The 18,009-nt window shown below is 40.7% G+C and overlaps 1 protein-coding gene across 1 annotated transcript; it reads left to right on the forward strand.

The window, feature by feature from the left end:
* Positions 1-6,572: 6,572 nt before the first annotated feature.
* SLBP (stem-loop histone mRNA binding protein) lies at positions 6,573-14,872 on the forward strand. Its single transcript, XM_075752696.1, has 8 exons — positions 6,573-6,765; positions 7,247-7,378; positions 9,918-10,022; positions 10,551-10,610; positions 10,866-10,997; positions 11,613-11,762; positions 13,097-13,181; positions 13,890-14,872. The coding sequence occupies exons 1-8, from the start codon at positions 6,722-6,724 to the stop codon at positions 14,004-14,006; spliced, it is 825 nt and encodes a 274-aa protein (XP_075608811.1). The 5' UTR covers positions 6,573-6,721; the 3' UTR covers positions 14,007-14,872.
* Positions 14,873-18,009: the final 3,137 nt, after the last annotated feature.

Genomic DNA, 18,009 nt, shown 5'->3' on the forward strand with positions numbered 1-18,009 from the left:
TCCCTGTTAGTCTGCTTTTACTGTTATGTTGTCAGAGTTTCAGTAGTCCTTTTTTGTTTGTTTTAGGGCATTTTGGTTATTTGGGGGGGGTTAGCCTTTGCTAAAAGGGGAAAGGAGGACTCTTCAAAGATTAAATCAAACTCTTGAAGGGAGTCTATAGTACAATCTAGGTTGCGTCCAACCCCTCAGTTTGTATTTTGACATCTTGTTAGTAACTTGTATTTAGTGTATCGTAGCCTAGTGGAAGGGAGCAACTGAAGCCCCAGCGCCCATTCTGCCATGAGAAAGGGCTCCTCCTGGAGAGAAGGGAGCTGTTAGGTGAGGAGTAATAGGCTGTCATGAAATACTGAAGCTCAGCTCTCAGAACCCTTCAGCTTTTGCCTGTGATGGACAGAGCCTGTAGCAGGTTTATGGACACAAATCCATAGGATTTGTAATTCAGCAGTTCTTAAAAGATCTTGTCTTAGACTAGAAATAGGATAACCAATCTGCCTGCAGCAGTTAAATTTTGGGCAGATTTATTCCCTAATCCAGGTTCTGTACGCTTGGACAAGCTGTGCTAGTACAAAGAAAGGAATGACACTGAGCAGATGAGGTTTGAGGTCTGCTAAAGTCACTTCATGCAGTGCTCCCACTGGATGTAGAACTATCGTTATGTCTTCTAATTAGTAACAGTACCCTCATCAGTCTAAACAGAACAGTTAAAACTGGAGTGCAGTACATCTGTTCACTTGTTTATCTATTCAAGGCTATTTGAGGTAGGAGTTTACAACTGAGGTATGCAAAGCTGAAGTCTGGCACTCCACCCCCAGTTTGTATTTGATAGTCTTCCATTAATCTTACCCATTTTAATTAAATCCACTTTGCATAAATCTGTGCTCAGTTTGTAATTAAGCCAAAATGAACTTCACCAGCCAGGTTTAAGATTCTTCCAAGAAGTGACATGTATCTTCTGTTGGCATGCTTCCACTGGGAGAATCTCTTTACAGATGATATATTATCTGTGCTTGTAAAAACAGTCTTTCACTAGCAGTTCTGAAATGACATTGGTTATATGTAGTTTGTTTTTAAAACTGCATGTTTGAGCTCACAGTGATGAGGCTATCTCCTTGTCCCATTAAAATTCCTACTGTGGCATGAAAGTGCTTTTCTGAAGGATTTTCTTTGCTGACAAAGATGCAAGGCAGCTGTAATCCCTAAGCTGTGTTACAGCAGGTAGTTCTGCTGAATAAACTGAATTTAACTTGTATGTAGTGTTATGCTAAAAGTACCGTGCAGCTTCCAGGCTGGAGCTGTCCTCTGTCTAGCTTGGATGTGTTGAGGTAAACATGCTGTTCAGGTCCTCTTATCTCAGAGTAAGGCTGGAGGAAATGGAGTTTGTTTGTATGTGTTTTGAACCTATGCTGTACTTGAAGCACATCCTTGGTTCAGGAAGACGGTTCTGTTTTCCATAGTGGTGTGTGGGAAAAGAGAGGTGCTAGCACAGCAAACTTCCCTGCTGGAGCACAGATGTTTATGCAGGTGCCACACAGAAGATGTGCGAGTTTGTATAATTATGGTAAGGCCAGGGAAAGGAACTTTCAAGATAAATCCTTTACACTTTACTATTTTCAGATCTTAATGTTTCACTGAGCATAGAGCTAGCCGTTACCGCCCAGAGGCAGGCTTTTTGGAGACATCCTACAACACAGATCTCACAGAGGAGAAAAGTACAGGATCTGCATACAACCTTTGAGGAAAAACCCATGAGGTGATGGTAAGTGAACACAGTTCTCCCCTACCTCATCTCAAAAGGCTGCTTACTTCAGCCAGGAGCACTAGGTATGTAGACATTCCACCCAAAAAGCATTACTTGGGTGCTTGTTAAACTGCTAAGACACCATTTCCAAATACATACTTAGCAGGAGTCTTTGAGGTACGTACATGCAATGAGAACGCAGATGCAATTTGTAGAAGTGAAACAATTCAGTGCATTCACAAAGGGAAAAAAGTGGAAAACCATTGACAAGTCGAGCAAAATAATGCAAAAAAAAACCAACCAAAAAGCTCCAAACCAAACAGTAGACAGCAAGCTAGCTGCTGAGATTGCAAACTATTTAATTTCTAAAGGCCATTGGAAATGATTGGTGGAAGACTCTTGGTCTGGCCTGGCACAGTTGCTGAGGTGGGCTGGCAGGCAGCAGTCTTCTTTCCCCTTCTGAAGCTGTTAAGTTTTGCTGGGACGTTGGTGTGTCTGTCTGTTCATCCCTCCATTGTCTGGCACAGCTTTGCAAAAAAATATTCAGCCAAGTGGTTGAATAGTATTTGTGCCTTTTTGGGAAAACCAGTGTGAATTTCTCCCGCTTTTAACAAAATAATGTGCAGTGAGCTTTGTGAGCTGACCAGGAAGAGGATCTTCAACACATCTGAGCAATCCTGAGCTTCACTAAGCAAGTGCTTCCTCTTGGCCTTCAAGACCACATATATAATACTGCAGTGATCTCTGGTAGAATAAAATTCAGCAGCTTTTACTCTGCTGATCTGGGACCCTGATCTGACCTCTACCTTGTTCTTATGCCCAGTTAAATGCAGGTGTAGATACCTTGCTGTATGGTTTTGTACAGCCTTGAAGAAAACCTCTTCTAACATCTGCAAACTGAAAAGGGGGTCAGAAGAGCTGCCTGGTTATTTACCAGACTTCAGCTAGGATGTTCCTTTAGGCCATTCTGTTCAACTCTCCTAAAAAGATTAATCAGGAAACAGGAAGAAACAAATGTGTTCCTGGAATTGCTCAAAATTGGAGTCTAGAGACCTGGAGTTAATGGGAGCATGTGGTGAAGAAGAGGCAGAAAGACTAAGGTATGTATTGCATACTGCAGGTGCTGTTCTTCTGATGACTGTCTCAATTACTTTAAATAGTATGGATCCAAAGCACCATATTTGTTTCAGCTGCAGTTACGCTGTTTGGACAACTCCTTCTTCCTATCATGTGATGGTGTGTGTGCTGCCACCCACTGTACCTGGTGACTATGTCCTTTCCACTCAACTTGTGGACAACAAGAGCTCCACTTCTATGTAAATCATGACCCAAAACACAAGTCAGAGTGGCAGGCATCTTTCATTTCTGTAAATAACTACATGAGGAAGTTGTAGTTTGTGAAACCATGCTTCATTTCTGCAGTAGAGTTGCAAATTCTCCCTCTTACCACACACTTCAACTTTGCTACGCATGAAGTATCGTCATTAAAAAAAAAAAACAACCCACAAAAAAACACCACCTGTCAATATGTACTCAGAAAGTCTATCCAAAACACGTTGCTGGGCTTTGGTAATTGCTTTTATGTTAAGCTGCTCAAAATAAAAATTAAAAAAAAAAACACCAAACTTTGCTTCTGCCAGCCATTAAACACATTTCATTGCTGATCTTGCAAGTGTTACTCAAACGCAGCCTGTCATGGTAATGAATATTGGGTTCACTTCACCCAGGTTCATTGGAAGGCATGTTTATGCTCTTTAATCTGCCAAATACCTACTCCAGGGCTGCCTTGCACCTGCTCAGCTCACAGTTAAATTTTCCCTTACTGCTGTTTAAGTATTCGGTCTTTGAATGAGCCAAAGAATAGATATTCTGAAGAACTGCAGTGGTTGTTGCAACCTTACAAACAAATATGCAAGTTAAAGCTGCAATTAGATTTTTTTTTTCCTTTATAAATAGTCCCATATCCCTTTATAACATCGGAAGTATTTTGGACTAAAGCCACATCTGCACTAGAAAGCTGCATTGGTGAAACCTGTAGAATTTTTGTATTGTTTCAGAGCTCAGTAACTTGTACTGCTGCATGCAGTTACCTTTCATGAGCTACAAGAGGTATGAATCTATAACTGCATTTGTCAAATAACCAGATCCAAGGTTTGCTGGCTTTCTGCTAGCTGCGAAAGAAAGATGATGCTGGTCCAGTAAAAACATAGACTGACATGCAAACCACGTATGATCCAGAAGAAAGGTTGCTAAAACTTAAGTTTAAAACCCTATTTTCTGTATCCTCATACTGTGACTATAATTCTGCTCTGGTTTTTTTTAACTTTTATTGTTATAGTGGTAATTTTTTAAGAAGATGCAATGAAGATATGGATAGTGAAAAGAAATTAATTGCATGCTGCAGGCAGTAACCAAATGCCAGTAATGAAGAGGCCAGCTGGGCCAGTGCAACAGATGATTAAATTCATGACATACAGGTGAGATGTGGTTAGAAGAAACTGCATTATTAGAATTAATACAAAATAGTGCCAGCTTCTACGGCAAGCGAGAGCTCATATGGCTATAGGTGACAACAGCTCTTAAAAAGCCTGCAGTTCTTGGGAACTTACCTTTTGACAGCAGAAAATTTATGACCAGAAAGTACAGGATGAATGAGTATTACCTAAGCGTGCTGGGAAGAAATGGATTTAATGAAATAGGCTGGGGCTTTTGTTGGAGCAAAAAAGGATGACTGTCCTGACTGTGGGCTTTCTCCTCTCCCATGTTGCTCCTGTGAAGCAGAAGGCAGCACTTTTTCGTAATTTTTAAGGTTTCAGTTGAGGCACCATGACAGAAATAGTCTGTTTTCAGTATACAACGATTTCCTGTAGAGCTGAATCAGAAAATGTAGGCTGCATCTGAACAAGCAGAAATATAATACATAATTAAACATTCTCAGAGTAAGTGCATACCTTAGTGTCATGGTTTTACCCCAGCCGGCCGCAGTTGCTCGTTCACTCCCCCCCAACAGGATGGGGGAGAGAATTGGAAAAGTTAAAGTGAGAAAACTCGTGGGTTGAGATAAAGACAGTTTAATAGGTAAAGCAAAAGCCACGCACACAAGCAAAGCAAGACAAGGAATTCATTCCCCACTGCCCACGGGCAGGCAGGTGTTCAGCCATCCCCAGGAAAGCAGGGCTCCATCACGTGTAACGGTGACTTGGGAAGACAAACGCCATCACTCCGAACGCTGCCGCCCCCCTTCCTTATAAAGCTCCTTATAAACTGACCATGACATCATATAGTATGGAATATCCCTTTGGTCAGTTTGGGTCACCTGTCCTGTCTGTGTCCCCTCCCCTTGTGCACCCCCAGCCATCCCGCTGGCAGGGCAGTGCAAGAAGCAGAAAAGGCCTTGGCCCCGTGTAAGCACTGCTCAACAGTAGGTCCATAGAACAAAAACATCTCTATATTATCAATGCTGTCTCCAGCACAAATCCAAAACATAGCCCCACGCTAGCTACTGTGAAGAAAATCAATCCTCTCAGCTGAAACCAGGACACTTAGAAATTGAATTCTAGAACAAAAAAAAAGTTTACTTTGAGAACAGTGTTATTTCCTGTGCTTTATATCTTACTAATGTTAATACATTTTATTAAGAATATTATCTTTTTGATTGTTTTAACCTTAGTCTGACAACTGTCCATGTCTGGGCTGGCCTGAGAAGCAAGAAAAATGCCTCTTGAAAAAAGGAAGAAAATTAATTTGGTTCTCCAACAGGAGAAACATCCCACTCTCATTGCTACTGTATCACGTTTTGAATACTAAACCTGCAGAAGGTTATATTACCTTCCAAAAATAATCTAATGTCTTTTTAGATATGAATGTTTGCTTGCTTGTTGGAAATAAAATCACTTAACCTAGAAGTAACTTGATTTTGTACAAGTACCGTTGTTTTTGTAGCTTTACCACCTGTGCTGTCGTTACTGTGAAGCTACGTCCAGCGTCCGAGAAGCGGCACCGAGGCCGCGTCACTCTGTGAAGTGTCCCACCGGCCTTCGGTCCACGAGGGCTGCCGAGGTGTTTTTATTTAAAGCTGTGCTCGTGTTCTGCCGTAGGAGTCCTCCGGCTTCTTTCGAAATTACTAATTCTAAATTAAATTGTAAAATGGCGGTAGATAGGAGACCTCACAGATGTAAAGGAAACACTGTGTATGTGTGGTTAAAAACACCTGGAAACTCCAGCTACTAAAGCAGAGCAACCTCACGGCATTACCTAGCCTTATTCAATATTGATATGACATACTATTTAATGCCATGTCGTTTCATGAAATACAAATTTATGTCGTAACATCGGGGTGTAGGTTTTGAACTGGCTGATGAAAAACCATGTGCTCTTCACGGATTAAATAGCCCTGCCGATGACTGCGATCCTTCATCTTTAAACCTCGGGAATCTGTATTTTTTTCTTTCGTTTTGGCTGTTTTTTGCCGTTTCCCTCGCCGTGCCGCGGGCCCCGCCGCTCACCCCCGACACGCGCCGCCCCGAACCCGTGCGCGCCAAAACCGCGCGCCGCCGCGCTTGATTCTCCCGCCAACACGCCCCGGGGCGGAGCCGGGAGGGGCGGGGCCGGAGGCAGCGGGCTAAACCATTACACCGGCCGGGGGGGGAAACGGCGTGTGTCCTCGGGGCCGCGTGTGCCGGGGGCGCCGCGGCGGGGAGCGTGTTTGCTTGGCGGCCAGCGGCGGGGTCGGCTCGGCGGGGCGGGCAGGGAGAGGACGCGGGCTGGCGGCTGCGCTTTCCTTCTGCTTCCCCCCACGTACCTGTCCTCACGGAGGGGCCGGCGCAGGCGCCCCGCGGGGAGGCGGGGCGGGCGGTGTCAGTCAGCGCCGGCGGGAGATGCGAAAGGGCTGAGCGGGAAGGAAGGGTCGGTGTCCCTCGCAGTCCGCTCCGGTCCCCTCGCTGCCCGGTTCTCCTTCCAGCCCTCCCGAGGACACCCCGCGCCATGTCCTTCCGCCAGAGGAGTCCGCATGGCGGTGCGAAGAGCAGGTAGGGCCGCCGCGGGCTGAGGCGAGGGCTACCGGTACTCATCCCTCCCTTCTCTCCGGCGGCGGACAGCGACGAGCCGTCCTCGCTCCCCGTCCCTCGGGCGGGCCCGGGGTGGGGGGGGGAACGGAACGGAACCGCGGCCCGCGCGCACCTGCGCGTGGCCTCCCCTGCCCTAACGGTCTCGGCGCCCGGGGTCCGCCATGTTCGGCCGCGGGGCAGCCGCTCGCCCCTCGCTGAGGTGCGGGTCCCCTGTGGAAGGGAGCGGGGGAAGGGGCATAAATCCCCCCGTTGTCTGCAGGGGCGGGCTGTGGGGAAACCTGCGGAGTTTCCCCTGAGGGACTCTTGAGGCCCTACTGGCGTCGCTCAGCTTGGCTTCTTGAAGTAAAATTAGTAAATAGACTACGATGTCTGCACGCGATGATGTTGTAAAGAGGTTAATAAAATAAAACGCTCACGTTGTCTTTGATTTGTCTGCTGCCAGCCCACAGCCTCCGCCTCGCTGGTCCCAAGGAAGGAAACGTGGTGCAGATGGAAAGCGAAGAAAGCCGAGTGAATCCGATTCATCCCTTTTTGAGGAAAACAAGTACAAGTCTTCTGGCAGCAGGCTGGACAGGTAAGCAGCGCTTGCAATAGAAGCAGCTCTCTGTTCTTTTGTTCATCAGGAGCTGTTGAATACACTATTGCATGCGTTTTTCAAGCCCTGCCTATTCATAAATCACTCGTCGATCATAAATAGCTGGTCTTAAAGGAGGGAAAAGAATCTAGTGCAGTGTTCTGATCTTGGAGTCACTTCTTAAGAATAAACATTTTTCATTCTTATGTCTTGTATTATATTCTTCATTATTTTCTGTCCTATTTCACGCTTGCTTACTGCTGTTTATCATGAAGCAATAATTGCACAAGCCAGTTACGCTTGTTTATGGATATAGGCTGCACATGTGGTAAAATTAAATGAGATGACAAATTAAAAATTCAAGTCCTAGAAGTCATCTGCCTGCATATTTCTGAAGGCAGTACAGACCATCTTGAGAAGTTGTGTCTAAGTATGTCAACATGTGTGGTGGGGTCCACTTCTGAGGTCACTCACTCTGTTCACGCTGCTGCTCACTGCCTTCCTTAGCATTTCCCAGCACAGGTAAACTTCAGTTTAGTGAAAGTGCTTTATTTTATGTCACTGTCTATGTCTGAGCTGTTCGTGCCATGGTTCCTTTAGAGCCTTTTATCAGTGGATGGGAGCTGAGACCTGCAGCTCAGTTGATTGAATCTAGATTTCTAATCTAGAATGAGATGGGTTGTGCCCTGTAACTACCCATTTTTCTTTGCTGATAATAAGCAGGGGCAACATTGGTCAGTGGCACAGGTTATGATATCCAGTGTAAATGAAATTAATTTCAGGAAGCGTGTTTGAGTAGGAATGCAAAGATGAAACTTTTCAGATTGCTTCATCAGTTTTAACCTAAATAAGTAATGCTTTTGTGTGTCTTCCAGTACTGAATTGGAGTACTTTCTGGTTTAATTTGGATTCAGCTCTGACTGAAGTTGTTCTCTTCCTAATGCTACTTTTTGTTTATGCTAGTTCAACGTTGTCAAAATAAAATGTTCAAATGGGAAGAGGATTGGGATGGATGCTGGGCCGTACAACAGATTCAGTCTGGGGAGGGGGTGGTTTCTCTGTGGCAGAGTTTGAGCACCATTTTCAGTCCTAGCATAGCACCAGAGCTTCTCAACGAGGGTGAAATGGCACGTGCGGGTTAGGGTCTGAAGAAAGATGCCTAAGCTTAGTATGTCTGGCACCAGTACTGTCACAGAGCAAATTAATTGAAAGAAAGAGCTGTAGATCCTCCCTAATTCTCTGCATACACAGCACAGGTACAGAAACAAGTATGGAAAGATGTGACACGGTATTGAGGAAAAAGCTCAGACGGTGGGACTAACCAGGTACTTCTGGGATTGCGCTATTCTCTACTGTGGGAGAGCAATATAGGAACGCGGCCTGTATTTGTAACAAAGTGAAAAATCAATACAAGCAAATGCAAAAATCCTTGGAGGCCAAACGGATATTTGCCGAGGGACCTGTACTGTTTGCTATGTTAAATTTTTCTGAGTAGGTAACTGGGTTTCATCCGAAAACACCTTTTAGTTTTAATTTAACTAAAACTTCAAAGTAGTGCAAGCCTATTTCTGAGCTGGGAGCCAGGAGGGAGTTGGAACTGGTTTTAGTGCAGACGGATCTAATTCCCTGACTTCAAGGGACATCTTTGCGCAGAATCCTGGTTAAGTCTCCAGAGCGTTTCCAGATCTAGTGAAAATGCTCTGCTCTGTAGCATACGGTTTTGAGTTCGTACTTCAGGAAAATCGGTCATCAGGAGGACGGAAACTGGAAAACAGATTCAATAATCTGACTGTAGGCAACTATTGTTGGCTGGGAAGCAATATAAACTTATTCCTGCAGAAGTCTGAATCTGCTAATGGGCTACAATAAAGTTGTTAAATACTAGTTTGCAAAATCATAGCAAGTCTCAGTTTACTAGCTAAAAATTGACTGCTCTTTTTTTGTGTCTTTGCCTTCTCTACTGGGTATGTTTTCACATGGAGAAACTCCTGGTGTTATAGTGTAATTTTAATTAATTAGCTGTACAATTTAATTCTGTGTTCTACCTTTTGTCTTTTATATAGCTAATGAGTCTGTAATCCTGAAAGAATAAATACTTGTTAACTTGTTTAGTGGAGTGAAAATAAGCGAGTAAATGAGTGAAGTTGGTATTTCACATACTGTTTTCTGAAGAACACCAGCTTAAAGTTATTGAGAGTGTAGGCTAGGTTACATGCTACAGTGGTTTGTTTCTATAGATATCTACAGAAACTTTATAAGAAAAAAACAAAACCAAACCAACCAAAACCAACACACAAACCCCAAACCACACAACCTCAAGGTGGAACTCTCAACTGATTCTTAATTTTACAAAGATGACATTTTAACAGAACAACACAAGATTTTCACAGCTATTGTGAGTACTATAAATGAATATATTAAGTAGCTATAGAACTGTGAATGGGGGAGATGCTGGGCATGGGGTAAGAAATACAATAAAATAAAATTTTAATGTAGAGGTGCTTCCTCACCCCCCCTTTTTTTTTTCCTTTCTTTCTAGTTTTACAACACCAGAAGGCCCTGGACCCCTTTCCCGGTGTTCAGATTGGGGAACTGCAGTGGAAGAAGATGAAATGAGGACAAATGTTAACAAAGAAATTGCAAGGTACCTGTAGGTGTTTGAGATGAAGCGGGGAAAGGAGGAGAAATGGTAGTTGTCTTGTACAATCTGTATTTTATTTTTAACTTCACTATTGTAGTACAGACCAACGTTGGCTTCTTGTCTGCTGCTTTTAGGTCAGCTATGACTTAAGCCCCGCAGGAGTGACATCCCCATCAACTCTCCAGAGAGTATGCTATCATTAAATCTCTCCCTTTTGGAAGAAACCTTTCCTGAATCTCTTAGATTGAATTACTTTGAATGTCCTTTCACTAATTACTGGTTTTGCATATCATTACTATAAAAAAATTTTTAGGGAGAAGACTTAGGAAAAAAAAAAGTCCCCAGATTTATTTTTTTTAAGGGGAAAACTGAAACACTCATTCCATAGCAGAAAGGTGTTTACATTGTCTGGGTTGACTTCTTCAAAACTGCTGCTTAGCTGAGAAGTAAAATCAACTGAGTTGTGACAGTGCAGCCTGACATGTTCTCTTTGTGTATGTATAATCTTAATACTGATTTGAATTCTTTCAGATACAGAAGAAAACTTCTGATCAATGAATTTTCAAGAGAAAGGAAGTCCTCCTCTGGAAGGTAGGTTAAATTTTTTAGCTTAGCTGAGGAAGATCCTGTCAATAGGTCTGAATTTTTCAAATGTACCATGTTGCTTCTGAAAATGCTGTTTGAAGTAGTTCATCTTAAGTCTGCTCCAACATTGTAGTTCAGTAACATCCCAAGTATTCATTTGAAAAGTTTTAATGTGTTTCTTTATAGTCTTCTACACGTGGGTTTGTTTTTCAGTATTGCTTGTTTTCTAGTAGTCTCAAATCTACATTGTTTTTTCTTTAGTTCTGATTCAAAGGAGTCCACTGTGACAGTAGAACTTGAAACAGATGAAGTGGTTTTGATGAGAAGACAAAAACAGATAAACTATGGAAAAAACACAATTGCGTATGATAGATACATTAAAGAAGTTCCTAGGTAAGCTGCTCTTGTTTCTGGAAAACTAAATGTCCGACTGTAAGTCATAACTGTTCTCTATAAGTATATTAACATACTAAACTTGGCATTCAAATAGAAGGCATCTACAAATTTAAACCTTCAGAGACACTTTTTAACAGATAAGTGTTGCTAACAATCAAATGAGACATGGAATATCCCTTTAAACTTTCACATGCTGCAGAAATGGAAGTGAAAGTTCTTTCGGTTATGCTTGTCAACGAGGAAGAAATGAAACTGCTTTTTGCAGTCAGTTTTCTCATTAGTAAATGAAAAGACCAAATAAGTTTGGAGTATGTTATATGCAGAAATTTCATGCTGATGTTTTCGGCCCTAAGACTGATAATCTGGGGGGTTTTTTATTTGACTTGGACAGAAAAACTAAAATGTTCATACAGAGATGACAGTTTTTTACATGAGTGCTGGAGCTGTGCAATAGTCTTTTCTCATAAATAATATAATCACTTAGACTCATTACAACCCAGCAAATTCTGGGTAGCAGGCAGTCAATCTTAACATAAATCAGTCTTAACAAAGCTATATGATATGTCTGTGTGAAAAGCATTAATGAATTTTTCATGCTTAATATCTGAATAGATGCCATCGTATACCAGGAGTTCATCCCAGAACTCCAAATAAATTTAAGAAGTACAGCCGTAGGTCATGGGATCAGCAAATTAAACTATGGAAAGTTGCACTGCATTCCTGGGATCCACCTACTGAAGATGGATGTGATCTGCAAGAAATGTATGTATAGAGTATTCAAGATACCTTTATAGAAACTAATATATAAAATCTTATGGATAAAAAAACCAAAACAAAACCTACCTAAAACAACATAGCCCTTTTTGAGACAAATCAGTGATTGTTGAACGTTTTCATTAGTTACTTGTCCACACTTAGTGCTATTCAGTTCCTTCTCAGTCAAAATATGTAACAGCTTTCTAGACCTAGTTGGGGAGACTAGACTTACCCAATGTCCTTGCAAGGGCATATATATATATATAAAAATCCCTCACTACTTTAATGTACATCTACTGGGTGAAATCAGAGCTCGTTCTGCAGTGCTCTATAAAAGAAAATATCAAAACCATTGAGGCAAGCTGATTCATTCAGAGCAGTCTGCCGATCAGTCTGTGGTGGAAGCAGTACTGGAGAGTTCTCATTAATTGACAGATCTCACAAATATTGAGCTTGGACCAGTACAATGTACAAGAACCTGCCTTATAGCCTTTTCACTTGCTAGTTAAAGAACAGTGGTATAAATTCTTGTTTCTTCAGCAGAGTAGGAAAGAAGTACTTGTAAAATCACCTCAAGGTGCCATTAAATTAAAAGCATGGCCACAAGCCTTCACAGTCCAAGCTACTGTGGTATTCTGCGCTAGCAGATGTAGAATAGCACAACTTGTTACTTTCTTCCTATGTAAAAAGCAATAAGGCTAATCAGGGAATCCAAAATAAAACTATGGGACTACAGAATGAAGGTACACACAGATGTAACTAATTCCTCAGGAAAGTTTTGTACTACTAAGTTACTATTTTTCCCTAATAGTGATGCTGATTTTAAGACTGATATGGAGCAATGGGATCTAAAAGCAAGGGCTTACTTTTAGCTTTCTTTTACTTGTAATTGTGAGGGGAGTTGGTATTTCAGCCTGAAGCCTGCTGTGTACATTTGTGTGAAATACTAGTCTATCTTCAGATGCTGGGGTCTAGTTGTGTGTATAGAAGATATTAAATCTTACATTGCAAATCAAATTGATGAAAACCTTGTCTGGAAAAAAAAATATTCCTTGCTCTTCCATAACATTTGTCCTCGTTTGTATTGAGGCATTGTTGGAGTGTTGGGTATTTATTTTTGATCAGTTGCCATATTCAATCTCAAGATTTTAATTTAGTCCTTGGCCATTTTGGCTGCATTGAGTTGACCTGCTATTCTGTTTGGTCTCGGCAGTTTGCCACCACTGTCCCTTTAATCTCTGCAGGTGTCTCTGCTCTTGTTTGGACATCATTTTTAGAACTGCACCTACAAAGTGCAAGTTACTACTAGAAAACTGAATTTGTTTTAATATATTTTACAGTACTCCTGTTGACCTTGGTGAGATGGAGACAGAATCTGTCGGAAGCAATTCTACTGAATCTCATACGAGCTGTCAAGATAATGATGTAAGCGTATCTGTCATCTGCATAAATATTTGTTAATAATCAGTCCATTACTTAGAATTATATCCAGAGTAGCCTGAATACATGAGACACTCCATAATCTGCTGTGTTCAGGGACTATTTATAAGGCTAAGCAATCTTTAAATTCAAACGTTTTCCCAGCTATAGCCAATATCTGTCTGTAGTCTGAGTTCAGAGAGTTAGAACTTAAGTGACTATCTCAAAAGACAGATATCTCATTTTTCATAGTCTGCAGAAGAAAATCTATCTGTTCAAAGCATATCAGTTATGAACTGTGATGTAGAGCAGAAATGCTACTTTAGATTGCAATACCTAATGTTAAAATAGGATGTAATTTTCTTGGCACACTCAGACTTTTTGAAGTAGGCTCTTTTTATATGCAGAAAGCATTTAGTACAGCTGAGCAGTAACCTTCAGTAAAGATCTAGTAATGTTTTTCTTACTGGATTTGTTTCTCTGATTAATACTGAATCTGTATAATGTTTTAACTACATATACAGTATAAACATTAACATTTGCAAGAAATCTTAGAATGTGGTTGAATAGGCAGAAGCCTTCATTTAAATCTCTTCAATCTTAAGACTAGCCTTCAAAGTGTTTGTAAGCCTCTGTTCTAGTGTGGTCTAAATGAATTTCTGCATAATTAAACCTGTATTGAAATGCTAATTATTAACTGACTTTGTATTCCAGGATACCTGTTCTGGCACTCCCACCAAAGTTAGACATGTTGACTATGAAGCAGAAGGTGAATTTGACTTGGAAGTGTGTTTGAGTGAACCACTTAAAGATTTTGATACTGTGAGTTAAACAGTCTCTTGCAAAGTGTTTTAGAAGTTTCTTTTAAATTTGAGAGGTTAGCTTGATTCATAAAATGTTAATAGTAAGAAAGCTTAAGCAAAGTTGAAGACTGTTCTCCAAGTTGTGGTTGGTCTCAATATTCTCTGGACCAAACTTGTGTAAAAATACAATTAAGTTGTGTGACTTCTTTTTAACTTTTAATTTATGTATATCAGATTTTTTTTTATATAAAACCTTTCAATAGAAACAATAGCCAAAGGCAGTGCAATCTTCAAGTAATTATAAATAGTTCAGCAAGATCATACTGATTTTGCCCACCCACCATTGTGTCCATAATTTCAGTTGTCCACCTGCAGATCAAGAGCAAAGTAGGGAGATATTTTTGGAGCATCTGTGTGTTATCTTGCTTTTCCATCTGGCTCTTCTACAAAGATCTGACTTGGTGCCATACAGGTGGTAGCTGAACCATACTGCTGATTAGTACTAGTAAACTCACCTACTGCAGTTATTTACTGGAAGATTAACTGCCTTACCTTTTTTTTTTAAAAAAAAAATTCTTTATTTTAAAAAATGTTTCAGAAACAATTGGAAATTAAATACTCTCAAGAAATTGGAGGTCAGTATGGTAAAGCCCAGGCAATAATGCTTTAAGAAGCAGTAGCCTGAATTTGAAATTTGTAAATAGTCATGAGTCATTTGTTAATACAGTCAAGAAAACAATGTCTAGGGAAAGTGCTTGATTCTTTTTAATTTGCTGATTTTAAATGTAAAACTTTTGTAAATGATGATAGTGTACAGACTTTCTGCTGAAAGCAGTTAATGTTTCTATTGCTTTTGTATGGGATGTTGCTGGAAAATAAATGGAATTGCATTTACTTATGACTCTTGAACCTCATTTCCTGTGAGTGGTGTTCCGTGGATAACAACATACATGGCTTTCAGTACTTTCCTGTATCTGCGACTGATACCGATACTAGGCTTAGCATGTGTGTGTTAGCACCATCCTCTGACTTTGAGGGAGACCTTAAGACCTGTTTAGTTGTGTGCAGGCCACTGGAGCAAATTCAAGTGTTAGTTATAATGGGTAAGCCTGTTGCTGACCTTTTGCAGACTCCTTAGCAGCAGTTTAGTTTGGTAGATGTCCATTAGCTGGTTACCAACTTCTGTTCTCTAGAAAAACTCCTAGAACAGCAAAAGTGATAGTTCATCTTGCTTACTATCTGGAGTAAGCCCTCTCTCTGCCCTTCCCAGATTGTTTTCTTTATGTCACATTTTCTGGCCATGCTGTCCCTGGTTGTTCTTCCGCATTTTTGTTGTGTAATAGCTGATGGTAGCTTGACCCACAATTTGCTTTGGAACTTTTTTCCTATATCCCCTTCAATAAGTGAGCTTAAGGTCAAGCCAAACTCTTGGTTTCTAACTTCTAACTAGAATCACTTGATGCCTTTATTTAAGGCTTCTACCTCATAGCTAAAAGGGGTTTAAACTAGACTTCTCAGGTAGCACAGTAACTGTTCTGAGTGTCTCTGGTTTTGGCTTCGATAATAGGCCTGACAGACAATTGCATATTAATCTATTTGGGAACATTATTTCAAGTCATGGCCACTTACTATTAGGTTTTTCTAATGGTTAATGCATCAAATTAGAGTCAGCCACTTAAAACTTAACACAGTTCTGTCTGTCTGCCACTTTACCATTAGTAACTGATAGTACTAAACTATTTTCATAAGTGTTTTTTTGAGAATACATGTGTCACTTCTGAATGTTTTAAAGGTTAGTAATGAGTAAGATAAAACTATTCATGTCTTAAGTTACAAATAGTTCACACAGCTGAACATCAGTCTAGAATAAAATATTAATGTTAAATGATGTGGTGTTTTTACCCAGCATGAAATGAGTAAGGCAAGATTTCTATAGAAAACTACATATTGCATACCTGGAAACTAGTACTTTCTGTCAACCTGATGCTGTCTTCATAACCTTGAAGTGCAGGTTAATAGTTGACACTTAAATGTGTCACAGTTTGCGTGTTATCAGATGCCAGGTGCTTGTGCTGCTTATATATTTGCTGCAGTGAGTAGTGATACTCAAGCTGTCTTGTTTGGTGGTGTTCTACTGGAATGGCTATGCAGTGAATTAAGTGATCCGTGAATTGGCTTCCATTCATGCTATTCTTAACCTTATGTCTAAATTTTGCACAAATAAAGTGGCAGAACTTTTCAAGGATACACCCAGACGTTGGAGAATATCTTAAATGAACTTAAATCTTGACGTGCTAACAGATAGATGTAATCTGATCTGAGTAACATGGGCCGTAACGTACCACCTTAACTAATCCTGGAGTGAATCTGTTATTTCAGACCTTTATGTAGAGATCTAGAATAAAGCAGTATCGGAGTCCCTATGCTAGAAGAGAAACAATTAGATGAGATTTTATTTTTTAAGAGGAGGGAGGAAGAGGTGGTGGCATGTTAATCTGTACCTGAGTATCAGAAAAGAATGATTTTTTAAAAAAAATTTCTATGCAACCATAGCTAGTCAAACAGGTTGGATCAGGGGAATATTCAGAAGATTGCTTAGAGGCTTCAAAATGGTAAGGTTACTTACACATGGTTTCGAAATAAGAATATTGCACCCAATAATTATCCACTGAGCTAGAGGAGATGCATACATTTCAGAACTTACTGCACACAAACGTGTTATGCTACTAGTCTGAAAAATGTCCTTGTCTGTGAAAATCAATTTTTATTAAGCTTTTTTCCATAACTTCACAAAAAAAATTTAATTCCAGCAGGTATCTAGGTATGGTATCTGAGAATGTTAATATGGTTCTTAGTGAGAAGATAATAAATACTATTTAAAAAAATCAAACCCATGATCAACTCAAACAAAAAACCCCAACCCCCACTCAAATTTTGAGTCATTTGGGTTCTCTGACTGTCCTTATGATTTTGTGATGTGTGTTCTTTGGAATCTGTACTGGAGGAGGAAATGTAGGAGTCTGTCTCTGACTAAAACATTCAGGTATTGGCGAATGCAGAGAAAACATCATGAAGAACCATAGTGCCTATACAGAGTAGAAAGGTGCCAGGCAAACAACTGAGACTAGTGCTTTTCTGTTATAATGGAATGTACAACAAATGCTTCTACTTTGGCAAATGTCTTCAGATGCTTTTAAATTTCTGCAGAGTAACTTCTCAGTGGTTAGTCCATAAACACAGATAATTTGAGACAAAGCCAACTAACTTGCTACTACTCAGCTAAGATTTTCAGCATAGGTCTTGGGGTATGATCATCTTGCTCTCAGCGTTGGATGCAACCTGCCCTCTGGGCATTGCACCTTCAAGAGCTGTCTGCCCGGTTGAGATCAGTGTTGCTTTTCACTGTGCTACACTCCCTTGGTTCCATCCACGTTCCATCCCGTCACCTTTCAGAGCTTTGCTGTGTCACTTCTGCTTCAGAGTGTAAGGTCCTATGTTACTGTTCCTTTTTCTGTGCTAATTTATCCCTGTTTTCTTTTCCTCTAATGCGCTTTGGCTAGTTTACAGATAACTTAATTCTGCTGGCTTCGTTAAAAGCAACCCATAGATGCTGTTCAGTTCTTCAGGTCCATGCTGTTCAGCATGCATGCTCACCCAGGAGCTAGGTATGTGTTGGTAAAACATTCCAGCCTAGGAATGTAGCTGGTCCACGTTCAGTAGCTGTTTGGGAAACAGGCTTAGATTTTTTAATTTACCCTGAAACAGCTGCGCATCCGTAGTAGTGTCTGTAATCCTACAAATTGTTGCCCTTTGCTTCCGCTACTTAGAAAACTTACGGGCTGCATTTAAAGAGAGCGCTCATGTTATCTGAGTTTGGATGTTTTTTCAAAGGTGCTGGACACCGAGCTGGAAAACAACTGGGGTTTTTGCACTAGAATAAAGCCCTCTAGTGGTTAAATGTGGGATAACCTCATCCGTTTAGGTTAATGTCTGGTAATAGACTAATCTTACGAGAAAAAATAACATCTGTA

Source organism: Balearica regulorum, chromosome 4 (genome assembly GCF_011004875.1).
Source record: "Balearica regulorum gibbericeps isolate bBalReg1 chromosome 4, bBalReg1.pri, whole genome shotgun sequence".
NCBI classification, from domain to species: Eukaryota; Metazoa; Chordata; class Aves; order Gruiformes; family Gruidae; genus Balearica; species Balearica regulorum.

Bases quoted from the DNA above. Each gene is read 5' to 3' on its own strand.
- SLBP (XM_075752696.1), top strand. From the start codon at position 6,722: ATGTCCTTCCGCCAGAGGAGTCCGCATGGCGGTGCGAAGAGCAG. The intron at 6,766-7,246 runs GTAGGGCCGCCG...GTCTGCTGCCAG, and splicing joins CATGGCGGTGCGAAGAGCAG to CCCACAGCCTCCGCCTCGCT. The intron at 10,023-10,550 runs GTACCTGTAGGT...GAATTCTTTCAG, and splicing joins GTTAACAAAGAAATTGCAAG to ATACAGAAGAAAACTTCTGA.